The sequence below is a fragment of the Actinia tenebrosa genome, unplaced genomic scaffold (genome assembly GCF_029948245.1).
Source record: "Actinia tenebrosa isolate PJP-AT-01 unplaced genomic scaffold, QUT_ActTen_1.0 PGA_scaffold16__25_contigs__length_10494907, whole genome shotgun sequence".
In the NCBI taxonomy this organism is placed as follows: Eukaryota; Metazoa; Cnidaria; class Anthozoa; order Actiniaria; family Actiniidae; genus Actinia; species Actinia tenebrosa.
In genome coordinates this window covers 6,496,710-6,524,035 of record NW_028292576.1, presented here as the reverse complement: position 1 = coordinate 6,524,035, position 27,326 = coordinate 6,496,710, and the positions used below count along the sequence as shown (strand labels likewise).

The 27,326-nt window shown below is 37.5% G+C and overlaps 2 protein-coding genes across 2 annotated transcripts; both read right to left on the bottom strand.

Moving 5' to 3' along the window:
• Positions 1–19: 19 nt before the first annotated feature.
• Positions 20–22,807, bottom strand: LOC116305014 (anoctamin-4). Its single transcript, XM_031714831.2, has 25 exons — positions 22,267–22,807; positions 19,028–19,082; positions 18,263–18,393; positions 17,571–17,669; positions 17,287–17,484; positions 16,744–16,798; positions 15,829–15,884; positions 15,002–15,123; positions 14,344–14,478; positions 14,047–14,152; positions 12,516–12,576; positions 12,086–12,168; positions 10,972–11,034; positions 9,421–9,495; positions 8,627–8,794; positions 7,952–7,988; positions 7,240–7,351; positions 6,737–6,809; positions 5,780–5,877; positions 5,247–5,380; positions 4,526–4,678; positions 3,776–3,828; positions 3,039–3,247; positions 2,134–2,266; positions 20–1,759 (listed from the first exon to the last, which is right to left on the bottom strand). Exons 1-25 carry the CDS (start codon positions 22,690–22,692, stop codon positions 1,616–1,618), a joined length of 2,979 nt encoding a protein of 992 aa, XP_031570691.1. The 5' UTR covers positions 22,693–22,807; the 3' UTR covers positions 20–1,615.
• Positions 22,808–23,437: 630 nt separating this feature from the next.
• Positions 23,438–27,008, bottom strand: LOC116305015 (dickkopf-related protein 3). Its single transcript, XM_031714832.2, has 3 exons — positions 26,358–27,008; positions 24,931–25,322; positions 23,438–24,704 (listed from the first exon to the last, which is right to left on the bottom strand). The coding sequence occupies exons 1-3, from the start codon at positions 26,661–26,663 to the stop codon at positions 24,662–24,664; spliced, it is 741 nt and encodes a 246-aa protein (XP_031570692.1). The 5' UTR covers positions 26,664–27,008; the 3' UTR covers positions 23,438–24,661.
• Positions 27,009–27,326: the final 318 nt, after the last annotated feature.

Here is a 27,326-nt window from a genome sequence, read left to right as displayed (position 1 = left end):
AAAAGCAATTAAAGCAATATTTTTCAAGAGCTATTAACAAATTTATTTTCCAGTAATTAGCGAATGTTACACTTTTTACAAGGCATTCAAACTATCGATATAAGTCAGTTTATATTTTCACGTTTGTCGCTTTGGGATTATGCAAAGATCTAGTCGTAAGGCATAACTTCAAATCTATAGTTTTAGCGTGTATACCTCTTATATTTACTGGGATACCTGTGGTATCACAGTCGTTAAATGCCTTTCTTTTTTTTCAGAAACAGACTTCTTTAAAAGCTATCCGTTTCCGATATTTAAAAGACAAACTGATTTTAAGTTAAAGCTTAGTTCGAGTGGATAAGAAAAAAGGGCTGAAATTTGTGTACGGGTTTAGAAATTAGACCCACAATACAATGCGAAAGAACTAGTCACCAGTCTTCTTTTAACTTCCGCTGGGGAGTTTCAAAACGTTCTGCTTGTTTTCTGTACAACACGGATATTTAAAAGTTCGAAACTTTATCAAAAAAAGAACACGAAATAGAATACTTACAACATTACAAAATGAATAAACTACGTTTAAATACAGTGCTTGCAATTTTTTAAAAATTTTATAAACGAATAAGAAATATAGTATAGCAGGTCTGCGCCATTGCTATCTATATGCAACGCCCGAGCGGGAGATTGGACAAGTTTAGAATAGTAACCAGGCCTTATTTTTTGTACGGTTCCAAGTCGAGGTTGGAAGTTGTTTTTATAGATATTAGTCTAACCTCGACCTCGAAAACGTTTTTTGGTAATCATTCAGGCGAATGCGTGTAAGGTTTATCGTGATGCGCATGTCAGAAAATATTCAACGGTCTGGCCTCACTTTGAAGTGAAGGCGTGGTTACTAATGCACTAGCATTTTATTAGGCATCAAGATTGACAAGGTAAATATATATATATATATATATGTATATATACATATATATACACTTGATTGCAGAAAGGTTGTAGTATACATTTATACAAATACCTAATTTATTCAGTATATTTAATGATATGCAAAACAGAAAACTCGCTTTATTTATTATTTGTCTCATTCAATGAACGTCAAAATATATTATTCTCGTGTTTTACATCCTACGGACTATAAATCAATTGGTTCTGAGGGTTAAAAAAGTAAAATTGCAATATGCATCTCATTAGGTATTTGTATAAATGCATAAATGTTTAAATGTATACTACAACGTTTCTGCAATCGAGTGTATATATATATATATATGTATATATATATATATCAAATTGCTAAGTATTAGTCATTTTTTGAATGTCCGAATAATTGGAGTAATTGAGGATAATATGACTCGATCAATTACTGAAAATTGAAAATTCTAGCCTGGAAGCCACTTGCAGTCGAGAAATTTTGGTTTAAAACCGAAAAGAATAATAACGTTGAGTAAATGACGTCATTTACTGACAACTTAGATGCTGAATAAAATTGATAAGTTTTACTGTGAAGAAAATATGTTGCTTGGCTACTATTGGGGCCATATAGATAAGTCTAACTAAGTTTAAACTCATTTCCAACTTTCATTTCAGCTTAAAAAACGATTACACGATTACTTACTACTATTTGTACAAAACTACCTTCCTACTAGTCATTATCGACGGTTGGCAGCTCCTGGGTTCGCAAGGCTTCACGGGCTAGGAAGTTTTCTCGTTTCACCTGATTGGATACTGTCTTTGGCACGTCTGGGATGAGCCATGCAAGGAGACTGGTCACTGCGAAGACGATGTGCTGAGGGACGGAGAAAAATGAACGAAAAACAGTTTATAGTATCATAATGGATCCGGAAATACGTCACTTTTAAACAGCGCTATGATTGGTCTAGAATACTCCAGTTTCGAGTTCTCTGAGTTCTCTGTTGCTCAGGGTTAGCCTCGATTGTGTGTAGAATATTCATGTGTTCCAGTGAAAGTCCGTGGAATTTCAAATTGTTTGTATTGTGGAAGTTGTGCATTCCTTACTTTAGCGTTGGTATTTGGGAATATTTAGAGTCTGCGATTAAGGAACACAGCGGTAATTTGGAACTCGATAAAGGTCTATATTACATGGGACAAATCAACGTCTAAATAGCACCATGATTGATCTAGCTTTAGAAAACAACTCACTAAGAATGCGATGACAAAGAAGAGCTTGGCAGCCACGATGTGCCAGTGTGCCTTGGATGTCGTAAAGCCATTAGGGTTGGTGACGTTCACACCGCCAATCAGAAGGAAAGGAGGCTCGTAGTATCCACGGAATCTAACAGAAAAATACAAGAACCCATGCATCAATGAATGGCAGTCGTTCAAAATACTTTGTTATCCATCATGGCGGACATGCAACGATCACGTGATCTGCTATTGTCTGTTGAATGTCTTTGTAATTTTTTATTTATTTATTTGAGATTTTGCCCAGGACACAGAGTCCCCTTTGAGGTACATTGCACAAATTTCCAACCGACCCCCGTAAAATCCCCATACCCATCTCACAATGAACCCTTTAAGAAATCATTAGTAAAGGTCCAGACACTGAGGATGGTCACTGCCAGGGTTTCTTTACGTCCCTCCGTTGCCCGGTGAGGTAGTTAGGGACTTTAAGATTTGCAAAATCTACAACGGCGACGTCAACCGGAAGTGTAAATATTTTTTCTTTGGGGTTCTGGTCATTGGAGATTTTATTCAAGACATTGTCAGTAAAGTCAACTCATCCACAGGGAAGACAGACTTTGAAGGCGCGAAACCCCAAAGCGAAGTTATTTACACTTCCGGTTGACGTAGCCGTCCCAGATTTTGTAAATCTTAAAGTCCCTAGTGTGGAGAGGCGGGACCGTGGCCATTCGAGCCACATGAAGGTCTAACCATTTGTTATTGTAATTACAAAGGCAGCACCTTCTCAGTTATCATATTTTTAAGACCCTGAGTCCCCGCTACACGTCCCCTCGTATGTAAAGAATGTGTTTTGTCGCTGTTACTTGTTTGTGGGTCATGTCCCTGCTACATTACCCATAGTGTGTAGCCACCTTAATATTTACCTGCAAGTCGGTACTCCGAGGCCACAGCTATCCGGGTTAAAATTCCCTTTACTTAAATCTGAATCCGGTCGTTCTTTATCGGTAAAGTTAGAGATCGCAAAGCACGAAAGGCTGCTGTCAAGGAAGCCTGTCAAATCGTCATGGCCATCGCCACCGTAGCGGTAGTATAAACGGGGGACAAACTCCGATACAAATGCTATAACAAAAGCCTAAAAAATAGTATTTCATTGATTATCAGTAGCTATAATACACGTGAATATATAATGAGATACGGAATAGCCGAAATATGGCTGCTATGGTCGCTTACGGGAGAGGAAAAAAAAAAATTTCAAAATTGTAACTCCAAAGGCGGTCGCGGTCGCTTACGAGAGTGGTGGCTTACGAGAGAGTTTTTTTTTACAGAGTTTACATATGGAAAACACGGGAATTTGAAAAGGTGATCGCTTACGAGAGATGGTCGCTTACGAGAGTGGTCGTTCAAAGAGAGTCGACTGTATCTTTAACTAAACAGTGATAAAAGGGCAAAAAATGCTAGGGTTATATATTTCACTGGTAACGCGGTAGGTAGTGGCTCGATTCTCCCGAGCCAGGGCCGGGCTCATGTGTAAAGCGCTCGAAGGTGCGCACGCACTTAACCTTCTCAGACTTTCAGTGCTCCTTATTACGGGTATTTGAATCTAAAGTCACACAGAACAGAGAGAAGTTGAAACTGCTTGAAAATATATAAGGATACTCACGTTAACCACGACGGATAGTTTGGTAACACCGTTCAATATAGCGTACCATATACCTAGTAAATATAATATATATTTAATAATATAATATAATATATAATTATTAAAATAGCAAAAATCGGTTAAAAACAGTTTGAACTGGCGCGGTAATGGAGTGAAATGGAACAAAGTCACGTGAGTCTAACTTGGTCACGTGAGACTAACTTGGTCACGTAAGACATGTGACTAGCCCGTTGGCTTGCAGGCGTTCCAGTCTTTCCCGTCCCCAACCAGGAACGCGTGCATTGTATCACGCGACTTGATCACATGAAAAACAAGGCCAAGTTGGAAATGACTAGTTCACGTGATTAAAACTGGGAAATGAAAAAAATATGTCGATTCCTTTTCACTTTTGCGTAATACGACCCGGGCTCAAATGCCGGGCTACTGGGTCATATGTGAGTAGAGTAGCTGTTGGCTCTGTTGTGATTGTCCCATACTATGATACGACAGCCAATAGTCCCCTTCACAGTTCCCTGCGCCATCTTGAAAGGTAGCCATGCCTCTGCATCGAAGCGAGACAAACGGTGAGCTTGCAACGTGACCTTTTTTAACACCTTGGACAATTATTCACAGGTCTCTATCATTGCAAGCTCACCGTTCGTCTCGCTTCGATGCAAAAGCAAGGCTACCCTTCAAGATGGCGCAGGGAACCGTGAAGGAGACTACTGATAGATTTTTAATCAGCTTGGATCACACATTATCATAACTGACCTATATCTTGCGCTCGAGCTGCCATTGGCCTTCTGAAAACACAGACAAACTTGTAGGCGTCCAGTCGAATTTCGATCAGATTGTTGATGAGCGCGAAGAGTGGGCCGAGGGGAAATGCCGTCACAAAGATGGTAATGAAACCAAACTGGATAACTAGAAATAAATAACATTGTTATTATGCTAAAAATTAAAAATACTATTTTTGAAGTCATGGATCCATTCTTTTACTTGAAATGTGTTGGCTGTGATTTAAATTCAAAATAATGTTCTTAACCAGGTTTTGCCATTTACATACTCTATACGTTTTGTAATTTATTTCATCATTATCATCATCATCATTATCACCATCATTACAATCACCATCCCCATCATCATCATTACTATCACCATCATCATCATTACCATCATCATCCCCATCACCATCATTACCATCATCATTACCATCATCATCATTACCATCATCATCATCAACATCATCATTATCATCATCATAAGTGCTCCTACAATTACTCATTCCGAGGTTGAGCGAAAAACTTGGCTGAGTTGGTACTGCACTGCATTGTGGGACTTGTTTTAGGGGACATCTTTCCAAGATGGCGGCTACTTCTCGTCCCCTAAAACAGTCCCACAATGCACTGCAATGCCAACTACACCCAGTTAAATTCTAAATTCTCAACCTCGGAATGGCTAATCTGCTAAGCCAGGTATTTAGTGCTCGTACCCATCTCGAGGTACTCGTAGAACAGCCCGTATTTTGGATAGTCGTACAAGTCGTAATCCAGCTCCCATCTCGTGTAACCGGAAAGATCTGGCGGCTCAAGGTTTTTTCGAGATTTCCACCAATTCTTTAACTTCCTGTGAGAAGAAATTTTTAAGAAGGTTTGAGAATTCGCTCAAAGTCAGGGAACGGCTAACTCACAGTTCGAATAATGTTTTTGCGTTGTTGGGTTTTGCGGAGCGGAGGGAAAGCGGAGAACCGGGATAAAAACCCTTGAATCAAGGAAGAGACCTAACGATCTCTACTCACATGTGAAGCCGAGTCTGGTAAAACGATAAACAAGGGTATGATAACACTGGCATCTAAATGAAAGAACTTCTAGAGTGCACTCAATCTCGTACCCAGAGCCCACGTTCCTCTTGGTCAGCACCGAGAAGCGTTTCTCGTTAAGTATCCGTTTTCTTGTTTCTTTGTGCTGACCAGGTGGAGCGTGGGGTCTGGGTACGAGATTGGAGGGCATTAAACTTTTTACTTACGGTAACACTATTTCCAGAAGGTTGTTGAGGATTTGTTTACCAACCATGATGATGGCGAGCTGAAGCAACAGCTCAAACAGACAGCCAGCGGGATTACACTGCAATATGAAATGTAAATAAAAATCGTGACCAAAACAACCCCCTCTCCTACTGCGGCTTATTCACCTATTGGGCACTCTTAGTCCCAACGGGATTAATGAACGCTTTGCTTTCAATTAACCCTTTCTTTTGCCTTTTGATTGTTTGTTTTTGTTTCCTTGTCTACCTTGCTCTCATTGGTTTCTTTTGTTTTATTCTATCGATATAAACACTCCTTTCTACCACCTCTTTCTCTTTTACTCCGACGAAGGACTAGCGTCCGAAACGTCAGTAAGTTTTTTCATCTTTTCACGGCGTATAATTTACCTTTTTATCATTACTGTTTCATTAGAAACACCGACGCAGCTCACACTAGTTTTTAGCTAGTTATCTCTCCTAACCCCCCTCCCCATAACTACCTCTTTGTCTGTCGAGATGACGCTCATTTACATAACTCTAGTCATTTTTACACAATAGTTATCCAATGGTTAATCTCTAGTAAATCCCTAAATCAGTAGTTTTGGGAGCATAAAGTCCCGGCACTCAAGTTCTTCCGACGTACAAGACAAAGGATTAGATTTCCCGCAGGTGTCGACCATGCCTGTCGCATATTTTTTCGTGTTAATCTCGTGTCAAGAGACCACTCTCCTGCTGGTCAGCAGTCAAACCAGTAAGACAATTGATAACCCTCGCTCTCACGTCTAGGGGAAGTTTGTGTATAGGTTAAAACAATGAGTACACGAACTTTCCCTAGACGTGAGAGCCTGGGTTATCCATTGTCTGACTTACTTGACTGCTGACCAGAAGGAGAGTAGGCTCTTGACAGTCAGTGTAGAGGCACATACATATTAAAATAATGAGAGTTGACATGCAACTGACCTCTTCTTGTCTGAAGCCATCCTCGTTTTCCTTGCTGCCAAGAACGCGGTTATAGTTTCCTGGAGGACCAGGACTAGATGAAACAAAAATAGAAAAGTAAACTAACAAATAAATAAATAAACAACTTTAAAAATATAGACATAAATAGTATACATGTAGGAATGAAGAATGAGTGAAGGTCGAAGAAAAGAACGAACGAAAAGAAAGAAATGAAAAACAGAAAGGAAGGAAGGAAGGAAGGAAGGAAGGAAGGAAGGAAGGAAGCAAGCAAGCAAGCAAGCAAGCAAGCAAGCAAGCAAGCAAGCAAGCAAGCAAGCAAGCAAGCAAGCAAGCAAGCAAGCAAGCAAGCAAGCAAGCAAGCAAGCAAGCAAGCAAGCAAGCAAGCAAGCAAGCAAGCAAGCAAGCAAGCAAGGAAGCAAGGAAGCAAGGAAGCAAGGAAGGAATTTAAGAAATAATTTGTCATAGTTTATAAAAACTAGTTAATGTTAAATTTATAAACTTACTTTAGTTTTCCAAATGCGATGTAAAACAGGGAAGAATAGTAGTTAACGAACTGGAACAGATACATCTTGAAGGTGAAGTTGTCTTCGTACTGTGTCTGGGTCCTTGGCATTTCTTTAAAGTCAAAAATATTGATCAATATATTGGTAGACACATCAACGATAGTGATTCGAATCACATTCACCACTTTCCATAAATAGGCTGTGCACTAGTCAATCAACTGAAGAAGCATTCAACCTAAGCTGCGAGGTTCAAATTTGAACAATCCAGTGAAACTACATGACTTAAAATCCCTTAAGATATATTATATAACAATGAAAGAGCCGCTTTGTTGATTGACAATAGCTTTCCTTGTTAGATCAACCAACATAGCGGCTGTTTTATTGTTATTTATATCTCAAGGGATATTGAGTCGTGTGGTTGCACAAGGGCGGATCCCCCCATCAGCAGAAAAAAAAACAACTGAAGAATTAGATGCCTTTTTATTGTTTTCCGTCGTGTTGATGGAAGAAACTCAGTTAGCCCCCCCCCCCCCCCCCCTTAAAATTTTGGTTGGATCTGCCCTTGTTGCACCCCAAGCCAATACATGCCATCCAACATTTTCTAGCCTGCGTCACATCCGGAATTTTCTTCGTAAATACCGTATTTACGAAGGAAATTCCGGATGTGACGCAGGCTAACATTTACTTGAAAAAATAAGGGAAATTGACTGACCCCAGTTTGTGAATATAAATGCCAACCTCTCATACAGCTATAACACAATAAAACCAATATGTTACCAATCAAGATAAATAATAATAATAATAATAATAATAATGATGATAATGATAATAATAACTCTTTATTCAATTGATAAATTACAAATCAAAAATGCGCAATTAGAATACATAAATGAATTCTAAAATACTAAAACTAATATAAAACTATCAATACACTAAAAATATCTAAAAATCTAATAGAAAAACTATTTTTAAATTAATGATAAAAGGTAAATTATACACCGTGAATAGATGAAAAAACTTACTGACGTTTCGGACGCCAGTCCTTCGTCGGAATAAAAGAGAAATGTATAATTGACCTTTTTATCATTACCGTTTCATTAGAAACACCGACGCAGCTCACACTAGTTGTTACCTAGTTATCTCTTCTTTAAATCTATTAGTATTAATTGTTGGCATAACGCAGCCACTTTTTCTAAGATTATACGAACTATTTTTTCTAAACAAGGATCGACTTTACGTAGAAATCGTGCTTTTTATGCAAAGTGGCTACGACATAAAATGCATTTTTTTTTCAATTTTTCAACCGTACAGCAAATTTTTGTCGTCCGCTACGAGTTGTGATTGAATGATTTTTACTCGAAGAAAATAGTAAGATATTTAATTGTACCTTGTTCAAGAAAATAATTATGACCAAGTTGATTATGGCAGCGGTAGCAGACGTAGCCATACTGATTGCACCCATGTTGCCTTCATAACCTTCACTCGTTATCAGGGAAGCATAGACCGACACCCTGTAGAAGACCACGCCTAGTACTGCTGCAACCACAAGCATCAACTGTAAACACAAGACGTGGGACAAAGATAAGATTAAACGGGTTTTAGGATTTTTGAATTTCGCAATGCCCTTTCACAATCGATTTTTATCAGGGGAAAAAAAGATAAAATCAAACTGCCATTGACGATCTCGTGGATACTACCCTGTGCCTTTTCTGTGCATTTTGTTGACTTTCCTCCGGGATTACGCAGAGAAGTAATTTGTTCGATTTAAATGCTCTATTGAACTGATAAGATGGGTAAAACACCTTAGTGAGTGAGTGACACATTTGTCTGTTCAGGTCCCTCACAATAACTCTTTTCTACACTTCACGTATCCACGAGTTATAACAGAGCAGAAACCGTTACGGTATCGTGTCTGAGTATTTTGATTGGATGAGCAGTGATCTCGTGCGCCGTGATTGGGTTAAAAGATGCCGTCATCGCTACACTGTTGCCGTGCCGTTTCACAGTCGGTTTTTTATCAGGAAAAAAAACTGGAACCGTTACATTAGCGTGTCCGAGTAATTTGATTGGATGAGCAGTGATGCCGTGCGCTGTGATTGGGATAAAAAATTCCGTCAATGCCGCAGAGTTGCCGTGCCGTTTCACAGTCAATACAGTGAATTCTCTTCTAGCGACCCTTACCATGAAGCATATGAACGTCCAGCTGCAGGTAAACCGAGGCAATTTTGTTCTGAAATGAAGATAAGGCTCTTCGTTCTGGAAGACAAAAAGTGTATCAATAATCAAGAGTATAGTGCTCGCCCGAAGCCCTGGGGTCTCCGATTTGATTCTGGACTGGCATCCAAGGCGTTCATTAAGTTTTGAAATAATAGGAGAAATAAGATAAGGGTAGTTAAAGCCTGAAAATTTTAGTTTCTGTTCTCCAATCTTTACCCTGCGAGCAGTGGTTGTTTTTTCTTCCACTCAGTAGGGCTGAACGACAGGCTGATCTACCTACAACCAAAATGGTGCAAGGCAGCAAAAGACCTCTGGTAGCAGGGTATCTGATCTCACACCCTTAATGAAAACCAAGGGCACCACATATAAATAGAGCTTCTCCTTCTTACACTACCTGCTCCCCCCCCTCCCCCCGGGCCATCTGAAATTCAAATTTTTAAAATTTGTAAGCTAGCCGAGTTCTGGATATTCGAACATGTCATATTGGGAGAAGCGCTTTTATCTGTTTGATATTACTTTGAGGTTTTGTTGTTTTGCTTTGTTTAGACTTTATATTCCAAGTCCATTTGAATTTCCTTTTCAATTTCGGCTTGGGTTCTCCATTCTCTCTCGTAAAGAGAACCCAACTGGGTGCAAATCTAGGGAAAAGACCCCAAACCTAATGACGTGTCATACCTATACTACCACAATCCTTTTCAATCTCTTTTCATATTCAAATGTCTAAACTTCTTTGAGAATAGCAAAACGATAGTGAAAATTTGCATTAAAAAACAAAACAAAAAAAAAAAAACACAAAAAAAAAACAAAACAAACAAAACACACACACACAAACAAAAAAACAAACAAACAAAACAAAAAAAAAAAGCTAATTTCACAGGGGCGGCGGAAGCTGAAAAATTTTGGGGGGGCACTCCAATATTTCACGGTACCTTGAAATGACCCCCCCCCCCTCCCTGTTTAGCTTGATTACAAACGTGTATGTGTGATATTTCAATCAGTAACATTTTGCGCGCATTAAACCACTTGCAATTGTGCTGAGAGACACAAAAATGATGCAAGTCGTCGCTAGATATATCGTATATTTTTTAGATACAGAAAATTATGTAATATCAAAATAATAAATAATGGTACATTTGTAATCATAACCAAATCTCATGCGTTTTTTTTTTTTGTGTGAGGCACTATATTCTGGGGGGGCAAGGCCCCCCCAAAAAATCTAGTGGGGGGGCCAGTGCCCCCCCGGCCCCCCCGCTTCCGCCGCCCCTGCGAAAAGGGATTCTGGTAGCGTAGGTATAAAACGTCATCTTGCTTGAGGACTAATGGCGAGTTGCACTAGTGACGTAATTTCGTCTCGTGCAGAATGTTCATCAGCTGAATCACAAGTTTTCAATAGGATTCTTTCTGGCTGACAGCACATGGTGGTCAGTGTTTGACCACCATGTGGAGCAGATAATGAGATTCAAAAACTTTTATCAGCTGAGTGAAAGCTAGTAATAGTTTTAAAAAATCTTGTACCTTGGTGATGGGATTGATTCGTTTTTCTTTGGCCTTGGTTTCATATTCCACACGAGGTCTTTCCTGTCAAACACACCGTGAAACAGTAAGAAAGAGTGAAAGTGTGAGAAGGAAAAAACTGTGAAATGACTGCACATCCAACCTGGACCTTATCGCATTCCCATTATCCAATACCATCTCATTCCTATCTCATTCTTATGATAAATGTTGACACTCAGACTCTGATATCCTATCTAATCCCACTAGTGTTTCAACTATCAAATCCCATCTAATTCCTATCCTATTCCTATCCTAAAACTTGTCACTGACATTCTATCTAATCCCAATCCAACTATCAAATCCCATCTGATTCCTATCCTATTTCTATCCTAAATCTTGTCACTGACATTCTATCTAATCCCATTCCAACTATCAAATCCCATCTAATTCCTATCCTATTCCTATCCTAAAACTTGTCACTGACATTCTATCTAATCCCATTCCAACTATCAAATCCCATCTGATTCCTATCCTATTTCTATCCTAAATCTTGTCACTGACATTCTATCTAATCCCATTCCAACTATCAAATCCCATCTGATTCCTATCCTATTTCTATCCTAAATCTTGTCACTGACATTCTATCTAATCCCATTCCAACTATCAAATCCCATCTAATTCCTATCCTATTTCTATCCTAAATCTTGTCACTGACATTCTATCTAATCCCATTCCAACTATCAAATCCCATCTGATTCCTATCCTATTTCTATCCTAAATCTTGTCACTGACATTCTATCTAATCCCATTCCAACTATCAAATCCCATCTAATTCCTATCCTATTCCTATCCTAAATCTTGTCACTCTAGTGCTTGACATCTCCATTTGTTATCCCATTCCCATCCCAAATTGTCCCTCTAGTGTTTAACATTCCATCCTATCCTATCCATCCATTCTCATTCCAATACCATACAGTACTATCCTGAATTGCGCGACTCTACTCTTTAACCTCCCATCCATCCAATTTCATTCCCATCCCAAGTGTCTTAATGTCCCATTCCATTCCATCCCAACCATCCATTCTCATTCCATTCCCATCCCAATTCTATCCTATATCATAACTCTTTCACTTACTTCTTCATCCTCAAAGTTCATCAAATCCCACTCATAGCTGATTTCAGCTTGTCGTCTTTTCCAGAACTCAAGGAACATAGTGGCTATTTGAAATCAAAGTCAAAAGCATCATAAAAATGACCCACAACATTCAGCTATTGATTGGCGAGCTTGAAAGCTTTTACCTCGATTGCTTACCATTTAAACCAATTGACCCAGTTGGAAATTTGTTTGCTAAGACTAAGAGCGGGAAATTTTAACTTCCAACAAATGGTACACGCGTTTTCGAAAGAACCGAAAAGAGCGGGAAAAGTGGATTACCTCAATCAGAAGACCGAGTTTTGCGGAACTTTCCGATTGGAATGACACATACCATTTGCTTTCCAATCTGAATTTCCGGGTTTTTTTCCAGAGTTGGTGGGTACCATGTCCCTTAATCAACTGTACTCACCCCAAATAGACATGAAGATGGCAAAAATGGGTGTGAACTCATTGTCAAATACATAGGTCACCTGAAACAAAACGAATGAACAAATACGTCAGTACCTACATTCTGGATTAACAGGCTTAATCAACAACATAAGCTAAAAAAATTTTTCATTTCAGAACAGGTATCATTCTTTAACAATAGACATCAGTTTTTATGTGTCTGTCTTATACTACTTTGACAATGTGATGACGAAATTTATTGTCAATAAGAGGACAGACACGATAAAAACTTTTCATCTTTAGTGATCAAAACAACCAACGGAAAGAGCGCGTGCTCGTCGACGTCAGCTTTATCTGTCTGTCCTCTTATTGATGATAAAAAATAACCAATCAGTGTGCGAGAAATTTGTAAGTTATTGTAAAATTTATATAGATGTGGCAGTGCGCCGTGTGGGATGGGCTCGGATATCAAATAAGAACATGTGTAATAAGTAAATTACGAGCCTTAGATGAAACGACTGAAGAAGAGTGCCATACAAGCCTTTCACAACTTCAAGTCGCGTAAAAAATGAGCCAGCTCAACTAGAAACTGTGGACAGCTGTTTCGGCCTGTATTGGGCCTCGTCAGCACAGTGTATCTAATGAGCTGGCAATCCCACGATTGTGGGATTGCCAGCTCACTAGATACACTGTGCTGACGAGGCCCAATACAGGCCGAAACAGCTGTCCACAGTTTCTAGTTGAGCTGGCTCATTTTTTACGCGACTTGAAGTTGTGAAAGGCTTGTATGGCACTCTTCTTCAGTCGTTTCATCTAAGGCTCGTAATTTACTTATTACACATGTTCTTATGTAAAATTTATATTTTACCAATGTTTCCATGGCTGGCGTCGATGAAGATAACAGTTGTGACAGGTTATAAGATAGAGCAATAGACCAAACAAATGCTTCCCATGTGCCTTCCCACAGTTCCCATATACCTTTATGTACTCCAACGATTTATTTGATAGACCCCTTGCACTGAGGCCTGAGAGAAATTGTTTTGGGGGGAAAAAACAATGGATTTTTTTGCAGAAGAAGATGGCCTATTGTTTTGTTCTCCAGAACAATTCCTCTCAAAAATCAATGCAAGGGGTCCATAGACGATAGTCTATTGACTATAATCTAAAAAAAAAAAGATTGTCTATTGCCCATTAACCTGTTGCAAGAGTTTGTGTCAATCAGCGTGTAGCAATAAAAACTGTCTGTGGTAGAGCAATTTCTGTATGACTGTGAAAAGCACAGAGCCGTAACTGTGTCGTGCCGTGACCGTGATGTTTTCTAGAATTTTAATTGGCTGTTTTTTTCTCTTCCGTGCAATGTTATAGGTCTGGCAGTGACGTGACCTTGGCTTGGCCGCGTCTTCGTCGTGTTCTTGCCGTGTTCCAGGTATTTGATTGGATGGAGAGTAAATTCTGGTGAAATGTGATTGGTCTTGCGCATGCCTTTTCATGTCATGATCGTGTTCTTGTCATGCGCTTTTCACAGTCACACGAAAACTGCTCTAACATCTCACCTTTGAGTAGACACACGTATCATACAGAGCCCAGTAAGGACACTTTTGGTCACAACGTGGACACATGGGATAGTCCAACTTTTTAGTTTCATTGCAGATGTCTATACTATAAAACATTGAATGGAACATGATGAATAATTGCTATCAAAGCTGGCTAATTTTTCTTGCACTTCATTGCATGCGTAGATGATATCAATGCCGTGTTCCATTCTCAGATGGAGCACAGTTTTAAACCAATCAGAGCACGCACCGCAATGTCACTAATACATGAATAAAAAGAAATGTTATCTCACTTACGCAGGAGTATAGCTGGCCAGGTTTGCTCCTCCATATATCAAGACTACTAAACCAACCAAGGCTGCAGGTACAAGCATACCAGTATAGAATCCTAGCCATGCAAAGTACAGACCAATCTTCTCGCCAAAGTAATTACTGTGGATTTTAGGATATTAAAATTATGAAGCCCTTCTCAAACTCATTAATAATTAATAATTCATGAGGACAAAAAAAAAAAAAGAAAAAAGAAAAAAAAATCACTAGTGTGACGGATGTTTGGAAATGTCATTAGAATAAAATTTGGGCAACTTATGCTTTGAATTTCTCCAAGAATCATTAATAGTTTGAGAAGTCATATCAAGCACATGAAAGAGTGTTTCATCTTTTATCCAAACACCTCAAAAAAATATGTGGATGAAACAAAAAAGTAGTAAAGTCATGATTCCAACCAATGAAGAAACTCTTCAACCTCAAAATTTGTTTAAAAAAACTTGGCTCCGCCCTGTTTTTTCAACTCACTTCTTGGTGTTTGGAAATCAGATGAAACATTCATGTTGATACATTACTAGTAAGTGGAACAATGAAATTTTCTGCTATGCTTTAATTTTTTGCTTCAATTTTCATATACTTAATATCGAAATTAGAATTCCAGTTCTTGGTTGTTTGGTTTTGGTCTCACCTTATCTGATCTAGTGGTTGCATTTGGTACCATCTCTTTGGAGAAGCCCAGACTTCATACAGAAGCTGCCTCTCATTCTCTGGTTTATGGGTCAACATCGACTGCTCCATTTTGTAGTTGCCCTGTAACAAAAACAACAATAAAATATATTGGAACTATTTACTTAATAAATAAATATAAAGGCTTTGCATGACAACACACTATAATGACAGCCATGATGAATAACAGCAAGTGCAGTAATTGTAACTAAAGTGTTTTCTGGGTTCTCTATTCTTTTTCGGTTTTCCTCCCTCCATGGACATGAGTGAAAAACGTCTGTGCATGCTCTGAATCTGTATGTAAAATAGTCAAAACATTTGTAAATTTCACTTTCAAACATGCCTGATAAATTGGACTTCACAAAGTGCCGAAACTTAGTGTCCATGCTTAAACTTAAAGCTAATTCTTTCATATAGTTTTTGTTAATAAAGTATCTTGGTCTTACAAAAGTATACAAAAGAAATGTTTTGTATACTAGGAGAAAACAACATTTGTTTTTTCACTCAGACTCTTCAAAATTCTTAGAAAACATGCTGAAATGCAAGCATAGCAAACGTTTTTCTCTAGTGTCCCCTCCTGTCCATGTGAGTTTAGAGTTGTACTCTAAGTATAACATTCAATGTAGTGGTAGTGAGTGTGTTGTTTACTTAAACATTAGCCTCTGGCTAGTGAGTCTCAGCAATGACTTATTAATATAGCAATATGTAAAACTGAAACAATTATTTATATTATTATTATTATTATTATTATTAATATATTATATTATTTTGTAACGGCTTAAAATATACCTCATGTAATGGATATGCTGCAGCATAGGTACCATTGGCAATTAGTCTCTCAATACCTGCAAATAAATTAAAGAAACAATTCAATGTGAGGTTTAAAGTTTCATGTACAGTTAGTAGCAAGTTTAGCTCTTTTTGCTAGTCAGAGCAGCATCCTTTGCCTCTAGTACGTGGTTCAATGCACCTGTCTTAGAATTGTCTTAAATGCGAGGCTAATAATGAGAAAGAGTGTGATTTCTTTTGTATTTTCATGTTAGCCTCACATCCTGATGCTTTTGAGAAGGCTCCATCTGCAGTGACTTCAACTTGTTACAAAAGTTTGGAACTGTAAACTAATGTTTCAGACATTAGTCCTTCCTTAAATACTCTGACAAAGGAGTAAATGGAGGTGAATAAATACCGTAATTCTAATACAGTCCCAAACTTTTTCTCACATGTTTACATTTCCCCCGAAATATTAGTAACCAATTTGAATAAAAAATTTTCTGCACTGACTAGTGGCTGACTAGCCTTGTGTTAATGAGGAAACATAAAAGTGTTTTCACAGGTATGAGAGGCTAGTCAGTAGCTAGTCAATGCAGAACAATAGTTATTCAAATTGGTCACCATATTTCAATTTGGTGTATTCACTAGTTGTATTTAACAAACCCACTAGTCATTAATAATCAGTGTTTCAACTTCTGCATCTAAGTGAGAGAAAGAGTACAGGGTAATAATGACCAGCAAAATTAGTCCTAAACTTGGTCATACATCATTTCTGTCTCAATATTGTTACTGGTCAAAATGACTGGCAAGGCAAAGATTTGACAGGACGAGTTCCAATTCTGGCTGGACATTGGAAATGACTGGACAATATTTTAAGCCCTGGATAATATTATTTATTATTATTTATACTGTGCATGATCCTTTTTTTCTTACCAACTTGAGTTGTTTTGTTGCTGCCATATTTTGCTCTTTGCAAGAGTGTGTACACCTATTGATAAACATTTCACAAATTTTAATAAGTACTAATAAAATTTTAAATGATGTCGAAGAGATCTTGATAGTGTGTCTGCACTGTAATGTATGTATGGCTGTAGTTAATGATCACTTAACTTTGCTTGGATCTTAAGTCTTATGTACAATATGATGTGCAATTTTAACTCCAGTTACAAAGTCTGTCCAGGTCCTGTCCTGTCTGTCTGACTGTCAGTGTCTGGGCCTATCTGTGTGTGCATGTGTCTGGCTGTCTGTCTGAGTGTCTGTCTTTGTCTGTGTCTGTCTGTCTGCTTTGTCTGTCTGTCTGCTTGTCTGTCTGTCTGTGTCTGTCTGTCTGTCTGCTTGTCTGTGTCTGTCTGTCTGTCTGTGTCTGTCTGTCTGTCTGCCTGTTTGTCTGTCCAGTTCATCAGTCTGATTGTCCGTCCATCCATCTGTCTGTCTACATTGTAAATTAACATGACTTATTATTTTCAATTTTCTTACAATTCTTCCCCGCTGAGCTTGTGAAAAGAATGTATCCCTATCTTCAATAAGGAACTTGCTCATTTTGTCTTGTCTGAATGCACCAGTAAAGTAATTCCTTTCTTCTGGAAGATCCTCATTGCGGAGCTCAAAAGGATTCCGAATTCCAATGCAGTCAAAACATCTCTCTGTCCAATCAGATGTATCCATGTCATTGAGCTATGAAAATGATAATAATTATTTTAAGTTTATGTTTAAAAATACTTTTTACCAATTGATAACAGAAATTAATAATATCCACTTACACTAATAGGCATCTTCATCATCATTTCCTCAGCTATCTTTGCCAACACTTTCCATGGAGCATGAACTTTTACGAATGCTGTCCTTCCATTGCTAGACTCCTGTATATTCAAGAACATTAAAATTAAAGAAGACCACCATCTAAATACCAATTACTACCATTATCATTGAAGTGTGACCTGTGAAGTTCAATGACTTGTTTGCTGACAACCATTTTGACGACGGTTGAATGAAAAAAGAACTGAAATTTTAAAAAAATATCTTAAGGGAAATTTTAATTTAAACTAGATGCATGACTGCGTGAACTCGGGCTTTCTCTTTAACCGTGAAACTCCATAGACTCCATAGTGTTCGCAGTCAGCAATGAGACACCTTGAGACAATCCGCCATTAGTCGTCGGCCCATGCTTTTATGGCGCATACTACCACGCATGCGCACTACATAGAATCAACGCATGCGCTGTGAACACAACAGCGATTTGTGACTGCACACAAAAAACAAAGCCCAATTTATAACTCGGCCGTTTCCTTCGGAAAAAGCCCGAGTAATTAAAGATTTTAACGGTCTAGACCTTTAAAATCTCTTTAAAGATTAAGATTCAGTCTAAAACCTCTCTCAAGATATTGTTTTTTATTTCAGTTCTTTGATTAGCTTTTAAGTTATTTTTGTATATACTAAGTTCTAATTTACTAACCTCCTCGCCAACTTTCTCTAATTTGAGTCCAAAGTCTATCAAACTTTTTTCAAATGCTTTCCGTTTTTCCTCACGTTTTTGCTGCCATTCATAAGGTTTGGCTGTGTTAATCTCATAAGCAAGGACATAATCTGCAAAATATTTAAAAAAAAATCAAATTATGAATTTAAAAAAATACAGTTGGGCTGGGCCGGGGATTGAATGCCCAGGTAGGTGAATATTAAGCAAAATTCTTCAGCTTAATAGCTTAGTAATTTGCAGGGCTCGAAATAGGAATTTTTATTAGCCTGCCATAGCAAAGGTATGCATGGTAAAAGGAGGTCATTTCAGTAAAATTTGCATGCTGTTTTGTTATTCATTTTGCAGCCCATCATTATTTTTGCCTGCCAAACCTGAAATTTGGCCTGTCATTTGGCCATTGGCAGGCCGCTATTTTGAGCCCTGAATTTGTAAAATGTTCACTTGGTCCCCAGGACTTTCCGGCAATTCAATAAAAAGTGAATTATATTATTATCATTGTAATTCTAATATATCATTATTATTATTATCTATTATTTATCAAACAGGATTCTGGCTTTGCCAAGGGCTGAGTATGACATACTGTACCCAAAAATCTAATTATTGTCTTCCAGTACCAAGAGAGGCTGATTTGAAAGTGTGTTTTGCAATTTGATAATTATTGGGGTGGTTAATATAACATAGTAGCGCCCCTTAGTAGTTCTATTCATTGCCTATGTCTCTCAAACATTTATTTATACAACTTACCTATTCTCTTTGCGGGGTCTGTCTTAAAGAATAGAGTTTCAGTATGTCTTGTTTGCTATTGAAAGAATTCAAAGGAAATTTATGTATTAAATATATGATGAACCATTAAATAAAATGAATTTCTAGCTGGTTTGATTAAAAGTTTTTTTTATACCTCAATATAGATGTTTTTTTGTTAATAATAAATAGAACTGAAAAATGCATTATGTCCCAAGCATTGTGTTGTGTGTATGAAATATATTTAGGAAAGTAAGCCCTAGCTCGTCAACTTGTGAATTGAATCCAGGGAGGACACATCACCATAATAGGCCTTCTGCAACAGTTGGCTATGTGACTATACTTCTCTTAAGAGGAGAAGTTGTGTCAAAATGAACATCAGAAATGAAAAGAGTACCTTGATATTAGTAATAATTTACTAGATGGGCAATCCCTGATAATTGCACTATGTTTAAACTAGGTATATAGGTGGGCTAACAATGCAATTCGTTTTATTGGTTGAAATCTCCAACCAGAATCAATTGGATAACTCAACAAAGTAAAGGGATAAAGTTTATTTGTCAAAATGGTCTGCACTTAATCATTGTTTACCTATTTTTGTATTAAAGATTTATGCACAGGGATGATCAAAAAATTATTGAGCTATACAAGGGCAGATCCAGCCAAACTTTTAGGGGGGGTGGCTAATTGAGTTTAGGGGGGGGGGCTAATTGAGTTTCTTCCGTCAACACAACAAAAAACAATATAAAAAAGCATCGTTTTTTTCTGCTGAATGGGGGGCTGCAGCCCCTCTTTGCCCCCTGGATCGGCCCTTGCTATATATGATACACATGTAATAAAAATGATGATGTAATTCAATTTTTATGATGATGATGATGATGATGATGATGATGAAATAAAAGTCAGGAAATTACATACAGAGCTTCGCCCTCCAAAAACAGTCTGTTGAAGAATGCAAGCAGTGCAAATACAGTTAATGAATTAGTATTGTAGTTCTAGAAATTAACCATAAGACAGACAGACAGACATAATACAGAAAGACAGATAGTCTGACAGACAGATAGACAGACAGAAAGACAAACAGATAGTCTGACAGACAGATAGACAGACAGATAGACAGACAGACAAATAGTCTGACAGACAGATAGTCTGACAGACAGATAGTATGACAGACAGTCTGACAGACAGATAGTATGACAGACAGTCTGACAGACAGATAGACAGACAAAAAGACAGACAGACAAAAAGAAAGAAAGAAAGAAAGAAAAGGAAGGAAAGAAATCAAAAAGATAAAAACAAAGAAATAAAGAAGAGAAGGAAAGAAAAAAGAAAGAAAGCTTGATAACTTATGACTCACAGAAGATTCTCATCTTACATATGGTGATGGAAGGTGAAAAGATTTTTTCTTTGTAAACAAGTATCTGATGTTTCTTGCATTTACCCAGATTAGCTGCACAATGACCAGAAGTTGATATTAAAAAATAGTTTTAAATAAATGACAAACCTCTCCAGGGATGAGGGAATATACATTTATCTATAAATATATTTTACAGAAGACTGATAACCAAAAGAAGGATTTCCTTTCACGATAAATGCTGACTATCAATGAGCCTACTATTCCCAATGCTATCAGTTGCCTAGTTAATGCTCACACATGGGAAACAGGGGAGGTAGTAGCTGGTGGCATTGGGAATAATGGGCTCCTTTTCCTTGCAATGCCGATCCAGCAAAAAAAAAAAAGGAGACTGTTAGAAGAGAAAGCTCCGGGATGATGCAATTCAGGGCATTCTGGTAACACTCATAAATCAAATTGGAATTTAGAGTTTTCATTGGGTTTTTGTCGGGGAAGGAAAACCAGTAAGCCTGGAAAACACTCAAATTATTGAAGTCAAACCCAAAGTAAAATTAAATATGTCTGACTTAATACAAGAAGTGTGTATTATAAAATCAATATGTAAATTCAAGTTAGAGTAAAAAGACATATTAGGAGGAAACACCCCATGTTTCCAAAATGATAAAGTATGAGTTCTGAAAAGCGTTTTCATACAATTCCTTCCCAAGTAAGAATTTTTTTTACTTATTTCACTTTTAAGTCTCTTAAAGCTTTAATGTGGAGTAGACACATTAAATTAAAATGTTTTACAGTTTTCACATGGGTCTATTGAAACTTTGACTTTTGGACTAGCTATAAACAGGTAAACAGGTGGACAAAGAGTTTTCAATCCCATTTCAATTTTTGCTTTTTTTTGCAGTTTTAATGTGCCGCTGGATTGCAAAATTGAAGTAGAACTGGTCTAGCTAGGTTTTGCCTTTAAAATCTTTCATTAGCTTGAAAACACAAGCTGGACTTAACTATGAATTTTCAATATTCATAAGACAATTCTTTCAAAAATACAGTAATGAAATTATAGCTGTATGCAAATCTCACAAGGAAATTGGAGCAATCGATTGTCAATATTATATGACTAGAAGATCAAAAGCTGTACATTTATCAAAGAAAATGTCATCACCATGTTATTCATTCCACAAGATTATTTATTGAAGTAATTGCATATAACTGCGTTGTCACCATCATTTCCACCTTTTTTTTTGTACCGAACAAATATGTACAGCTGTACTCGAGCATAATCTTATAGGATTTGTCAATTTGTTAAAAATGTATGGCATATTTATTTAAGCTTTACTAGTATATATACTGAATGTATATTATAAAACAAGTTTAAACACAAATTTTACTAGCTTACTTTTAGTACCATTTCAGCATGTTTCAGCAGACATACAAGTACAGGTTGTGGCTTCAAGGCATAAACTCGTTAATTAAAATTAAGAAGTTCATTAATTTTTAATAGGTTTCAGCAAAAAGGCATCAATATTACAGTATTTGTTATCGAGAGATAATTGCATTTCTAATCACGTTATTTCTATTTCCTGCCTTACACCAGTAGCTTCTTCTTCTATTAGCTGAACTAGAATAAAAGCAATTCTTCAAACCGATTGCTTTAGAGTAAAAAACTTTATTTTTCAAGCCAAAACGAAGTTAATCCTTAATGACTTCGTGATAAATGATTACAACGTACAGTACTTATAAGATCTTGGTTTCAAAATGACCGCCTTTTGCTCTTTTGCTCGGACTTGCTTTGAACCGTTATTTTGAAGTTAAGCTTAAGACTTATATCATCGAAATATGACAGACAGCGTGTAATGATATTTTACAAGGAAAACAAACGAATACTTAAACTTACTTCTTTAACACGATATGTCGGTCTGCTAGCACCATCACTAGTGTCTTGAGATGAAGGACGAATCCTACTCTCGCCAGAAGACAGTATCTCACCTTCGAACCCTACAGGAGGGAGGTTAGGGGAAGATACAGGGCGTGAAGGACCTCCATGGCTGTAGTCTTGACCAGAAGGTTGTTGCCCTGAAGGAGGTGGATATTGAGAAGGAGGGTAGTGTTGTTGTGGTGGTCTATACAAGTCATCTCTTGGAGGATAAGCTGAAGATGGAGGCTGATTGCTGTGTGAATGAAGCTCAAATCCTATCGGAGCTGAAGGCTGTTGTTGTGACGGTGGATATCCTGCGTAATAATCACCACCACCATACGCCGCCATGTTATTCCTTGGTGTTATTCCAGTAGGAGTAATTCGATATGAACCTCGACCTGCCATAAATACCTGAAGGGAACGAAGGTTGGTTAATCAAGGGAATCCGCTGTCACGACCGAATACAACCGAGTTATTTACGAACCACTCGAAGCGACTCGAAGCAATTGAAAATCAAAACCCGAACGCTGTCCGAATGTCTCGTCGCATGTTTCAAACTCGCCCACCTGGATCGAGACTTTCAACATATACTTTTTTTTTTAAACTATAAAATAAGAAATTCTGGATACGTTTCTTTAGTCCCTCATATCAGTGAAGCGAATTGGTTCATTCTATTTGTTTCATTTAGCTATGCAAATGCTTGATTTTAAAACAAGCTTTGCCCCCGTAACAAAGCTAAAATTCAAAATATTTTTTGACGTATATTCTAAATATGAATGAACTCCCCATGACGCATTTCTATATGTCTAAACAGTCATGTTGAGAAATTGGACCTAAAAATTTGAATTTTTTTCAACTTCAGCTGGTCGCATCTACTGTAGTGCTGCGGCTTGTAATCAGTCTGTGGAGTGAGGCTTGCCGCCGGTCAAGTCTAGTTTGCTAGGAACGTACAGTTTTTAAAAAAACCTTGCTTTATGTGAACTTTTAGATTTAATATTTACGCAAGAAAGGGAAATAAAAAGACTTGAAAAATGTTAGGGGAAAAAAACATTGAAATACCCCCTCTCATGCAATTGGTTTAGTCAACTTTGACCGCCCGCTTTTTCCATGCCTGTCGACATAATGCCAAATATATACAGTTAGCTCAATGTCTTCAATAAAAATAGTAATTTATTGTAAAGAGGTTGATATTCTTCAGTCTGGTTTTCACATGTAAAAAATTGTGTACAGACTTGATTTAGGGCATAATATGGCTGGCGAAAATATGCTGACATTGCCAAAAAAATATTAAGTTAGTATTGGAAATCGCACGATCTCGAGTACAATTCGAAATTTTATAGGTACGAGTGCTGTGATGTTTTGAAAGTTTTCAAAATTGGACGAGACGCCTTTAGTACGCTTCAGTCCCCTGAGTGGTAGCTACTCGGGGAGAAAACGTTGCGTGACGACACTGAAAGCGACTGTGGGGGAGACTAGGCATTCAGGCGATCGAGTCCAATTTGAGAACTTTCACCACGAGTATTTAAACTCCGAATTGTACGAGAAGATAGTGCGATTTTTTGTTTATAATATACACTCAACAAAATTGAGCTACTTAATATGGACTCTAAAGAGTAAAATTTGGAATTAAGTTGCACTCCTCTTGTTCCTATCAGAATCGAGTAATTTTGTTGAATTTATTATAATATTAGAAACCTAAGAACTAAATAGTTTTATGCCGTCTTTATTTTTATTAGAACATAAGCAAAATATATATGTAGAATAAACATAAATGGAGTTGAATTGTACAATGAAACTCGGAAAAAAATATGATGAATTCCACTACAGAAGAACGAACCCACGAACAAGATATCGGTCAATTGATGGTTTTCACGTCGGCCATGTTGGAGGAACTTAACAAAACAATTCTCAATGAATTCTTTTGTTATATCCTCCTACATGGCCGCCGTGTCTTTCGTTATTTAATTTTCTTGGAAATGGTTGAAAACCATCAATACAATAAATTTTAGTCATAGATCTTGCAAACCGTATACTAAATAACTATAGAGCTATGTCAGTGATGCACATTCATGGTTATTTTTTATGGTTATTCATGTGTCATGCTCCTGCTTTTTGGTCAATGCCGTTGGTGCTATGGCCAAGAAAGCAGGGACGGCAGAAGACTCTTTGGTATAGGTATCGTCCTCAGACCCTGCGATCCATCTTGTCAGTATAGAGGTCGAGGAACGCAAGCGTTGTCAATGGAGAACGCAGCAGGTTCTGAGGATGAGTTAAGTTGTCTCAAGATATCTTGAAGGTTCGATAGGGAACAATCATGTCCAACTAAAGACCTTCTTACTGATATAGTACGTAGTGGTTATCGATTCTTCGCGCGCTATTTCTTTGGTTTCATACAGACTTGATGACTTGCAAGAATCCTAAGAAAAGAATAAAAGCAAAATGACATTAATACCATGTGAAAATTCCTAAAAGGTCCTGCGAAGTTCCTGTTTAAATTGGAAGCAAAACACAGAGATACCCCTGGCCTCCTGGTCATGAGTTGATTAAAAGTCGGCAGCGCTATACTCACGTAAGCCGACGCAATATCTTCAAGACTTTAAAACGACCTTCAAGTTACTATTCATTATTTCAGTAAATTCTTACCCTTTTTGTGCGCACTCGAGTCCCTGCTTACAAGGACCGCAGTCAGGTTTCTCTCCAATCCAAACTTTCCTGTACAACACTGAAGCACATTGATGGTATTCGGCGAGTTTGGGCTTGCATATTGGCAGCAATGTATTAACTGTTGGCTCAAGGACGCAGCACGAATCTGACTTACAATCTGAATCTTTCTCACAAAACGTCCCTGGATCTCCTTTTGATTTTTTCTCGCAGCGACCAAACGTACATTCCATTCCTTTGCAGCACTGTTTTTCGCGTGCGCAAGCCATCTTTTCTTTGTGGCAATCTTCGCAGTACAGAAGATTGCAATATTTTCCTTCTTTACAAGGTTTCTTTTCTGAGCACTCAGCTTCGTAATATCCAGGGGCTATTATCTGGAATCATTAAACAAAATGTTAGTGCACATGTTATAACTGTTGCGATGAACGGATGCGCGCAACGAGGGAACACATATTAAGGTTATTTTACTCAGGCGAATTTTTGCAGCGATTATTTGAAGTGCGCTACTTGCGCGCGGCGACTTTGGTCAAAGTCAAAAATGGTAAAAAATCAGTTCAACTTGTAAAGTTTCCTTCTGCTGAATACCAAGATTAACTGGACAGACTCAATATCAATCTACAGATATTCAATTGGAAGCATAAGACAAAATTTATTATATTTTCAAAAATCGCGCATGCATCTTCTGAGTTAAAGCGCAGCAGAAAATTGCCCGGGTAAATGGGTCCTGCTCTATACATTTTAAACATTCTTGAGTAAAGGAAAATACTAAAGAGATAAATTAGACTATAATTATATATTTTTTCATGAATTGAAAATATTTTTTTTGCCTGATAGTTGATGCATGGAGGAGATACAAAATAATACAATACAAAAACCGCAATATAAAAATCTTTATTTGACGAGAGAAAAGGTCTCAAGCGGAGGTTTACGTTTTGAAAGGCTTCCACACAGTGAGCTAAGAGAGTTACGAAAAACAAAAATGAATAACAGCCGTCAGCTATATATATCTGGAAACCAAGCAACGTGAACTGATAAAATGGTTAATAGGTCTGATTGTATGCAATTTGATAAAAAAAATGAATTGAAAAATTCTATAGACTAGTTGCGATCCTCCTCACTTTACTAAACCTAATTTCTACACCAGTCAAGGCCAAGTCATCTACTTTTATATAACTAGAATTAAAAGTGCTATGGAAATGCAAGTCATTTTAAGAGCAATATATTTGACGAAGATGGAAGATCACCTCTCTTTCTTTTGCCGACCATGCCATCGACCTTCCTTTTGTCTGTGCTCCCATTGTTCCCATTGTAATCGTGATATAAAATGATAGCAGTCTTCAAACAAGAAGCTTAAACGGCTATTTTAAAACAGTTACATGGCGAATTGCTTCAAGAATTCAAACACTTACCTGTCTTTTTGCGATATGCAACTTTTCATCATTTTTGCCTCCAGTGATTTCGCTCGTTGAAATGTGTTTCCTAATGCGAGCATTTACTTGTTTGGCCATCAATGTCTTTTTACTCAAATTCAAAACATCGATATTATCTTTATATTTGTAATCATTTCTTTCTAACTGCCGTAAGATGTTTTTATTAACCATGTTTGCGTTGAGTCGTTTTGCTTCGGCGATATCATTTTGAGCAAAAACATAAACAAGAAATACGACCAATGTAAGAACAAAGAAAAGCTTGAAAGATAGTGTAGTCCTGCTCATATTAAACCACTTGGGGTTCAGTTCTTTTAGATATATTTTCTGTGAACTGATAACATTGTTACTTCTTCTTCTTCAGCTCTCGCGATTTCCGTGCGGCACTGCGGGCCAAGGAGTGTTCAAACTACTATAGTATCAATCTTGTTTTGATATTGATAAGATAGATACATCTGAATATATATAGACTCCCTAATTTATCAAAAGTTTTGACTCGAGAAAAAAATATTTTGAATAATGAATGACGTATTTAAAGCTTTGTTCCATAAACAATTGGACCTGCTGTCTGTCATTCGCCTCGAGCTTGTTACCAGCAAGTAGACACTTTTCTTCTCTCACTGGGTTACGTACCTGTGTATTTTGTATCGCACCTCGGTATAGACCCTTATTATATATCAGCAGATGACTGGATAAAGCTTCGATAAATTGACAGCTAGATTGACCAAGAACGGTTGAAAAAAGCTTTTGAAGAAACACTATAAATCTTGGCCTTATTTTCAAGAAAAAACATGTTTTATAACTTTTTTTGTTCCTTAAGTGCTTCTACCGACAAAAGCTATTACGCTTTGTTTACTCTTGGCTTTAAACAATTTGCAAGCATCGCGCCAATTAAAAAATATATATCAGGGCCGTAGCCACAAATTTCTGATTGGTCCGGTTTTCTAGGGC

Coding starts and splice junctions, on each gene's coding strand:
- LOC116305014 (XM_031714831.2), bottom strand. CDS start 22,692: ATGGCAGGTCGAGGTTCATATCGAATTACTCCTACTGGAATAACACCA. Junction 14,153..14,343: donor CTGGCCAGCTATACTCCTGC/GTAAGTGAGATA, acceptor AATGTTTTATAG/TATAGACATCTGCAATGAAA. Junction 11,035..12,085: donor TGAACTTTGAGGATGAAGAA/GTAAGTGAAAGA, acceptor TGTGTTTGACAG/GAAAGACCTCGTGTGGAATA.
- LOC116305015 (XM_031714832.2), bottom strand. CDS start 26,663: ATGAGCAGGACTACACTATCTTTCAAGCTTTTCTTTGTTCTTACATTG. Junction 25,323..26,357: donor TGCATATCGCAAAAAGACAG/GTAAGTGTTTGA, acceptor TAATGATTCCAG/ATAATAGCCCCTGGATATTA. Junction 24,705..24,930: donor CTCGAGTGCGCACAAAAAGG/GTAAGAATTTAC, acceptor TTCTTTTCTTAG/GATTCTTGCAAGTCATCAAG.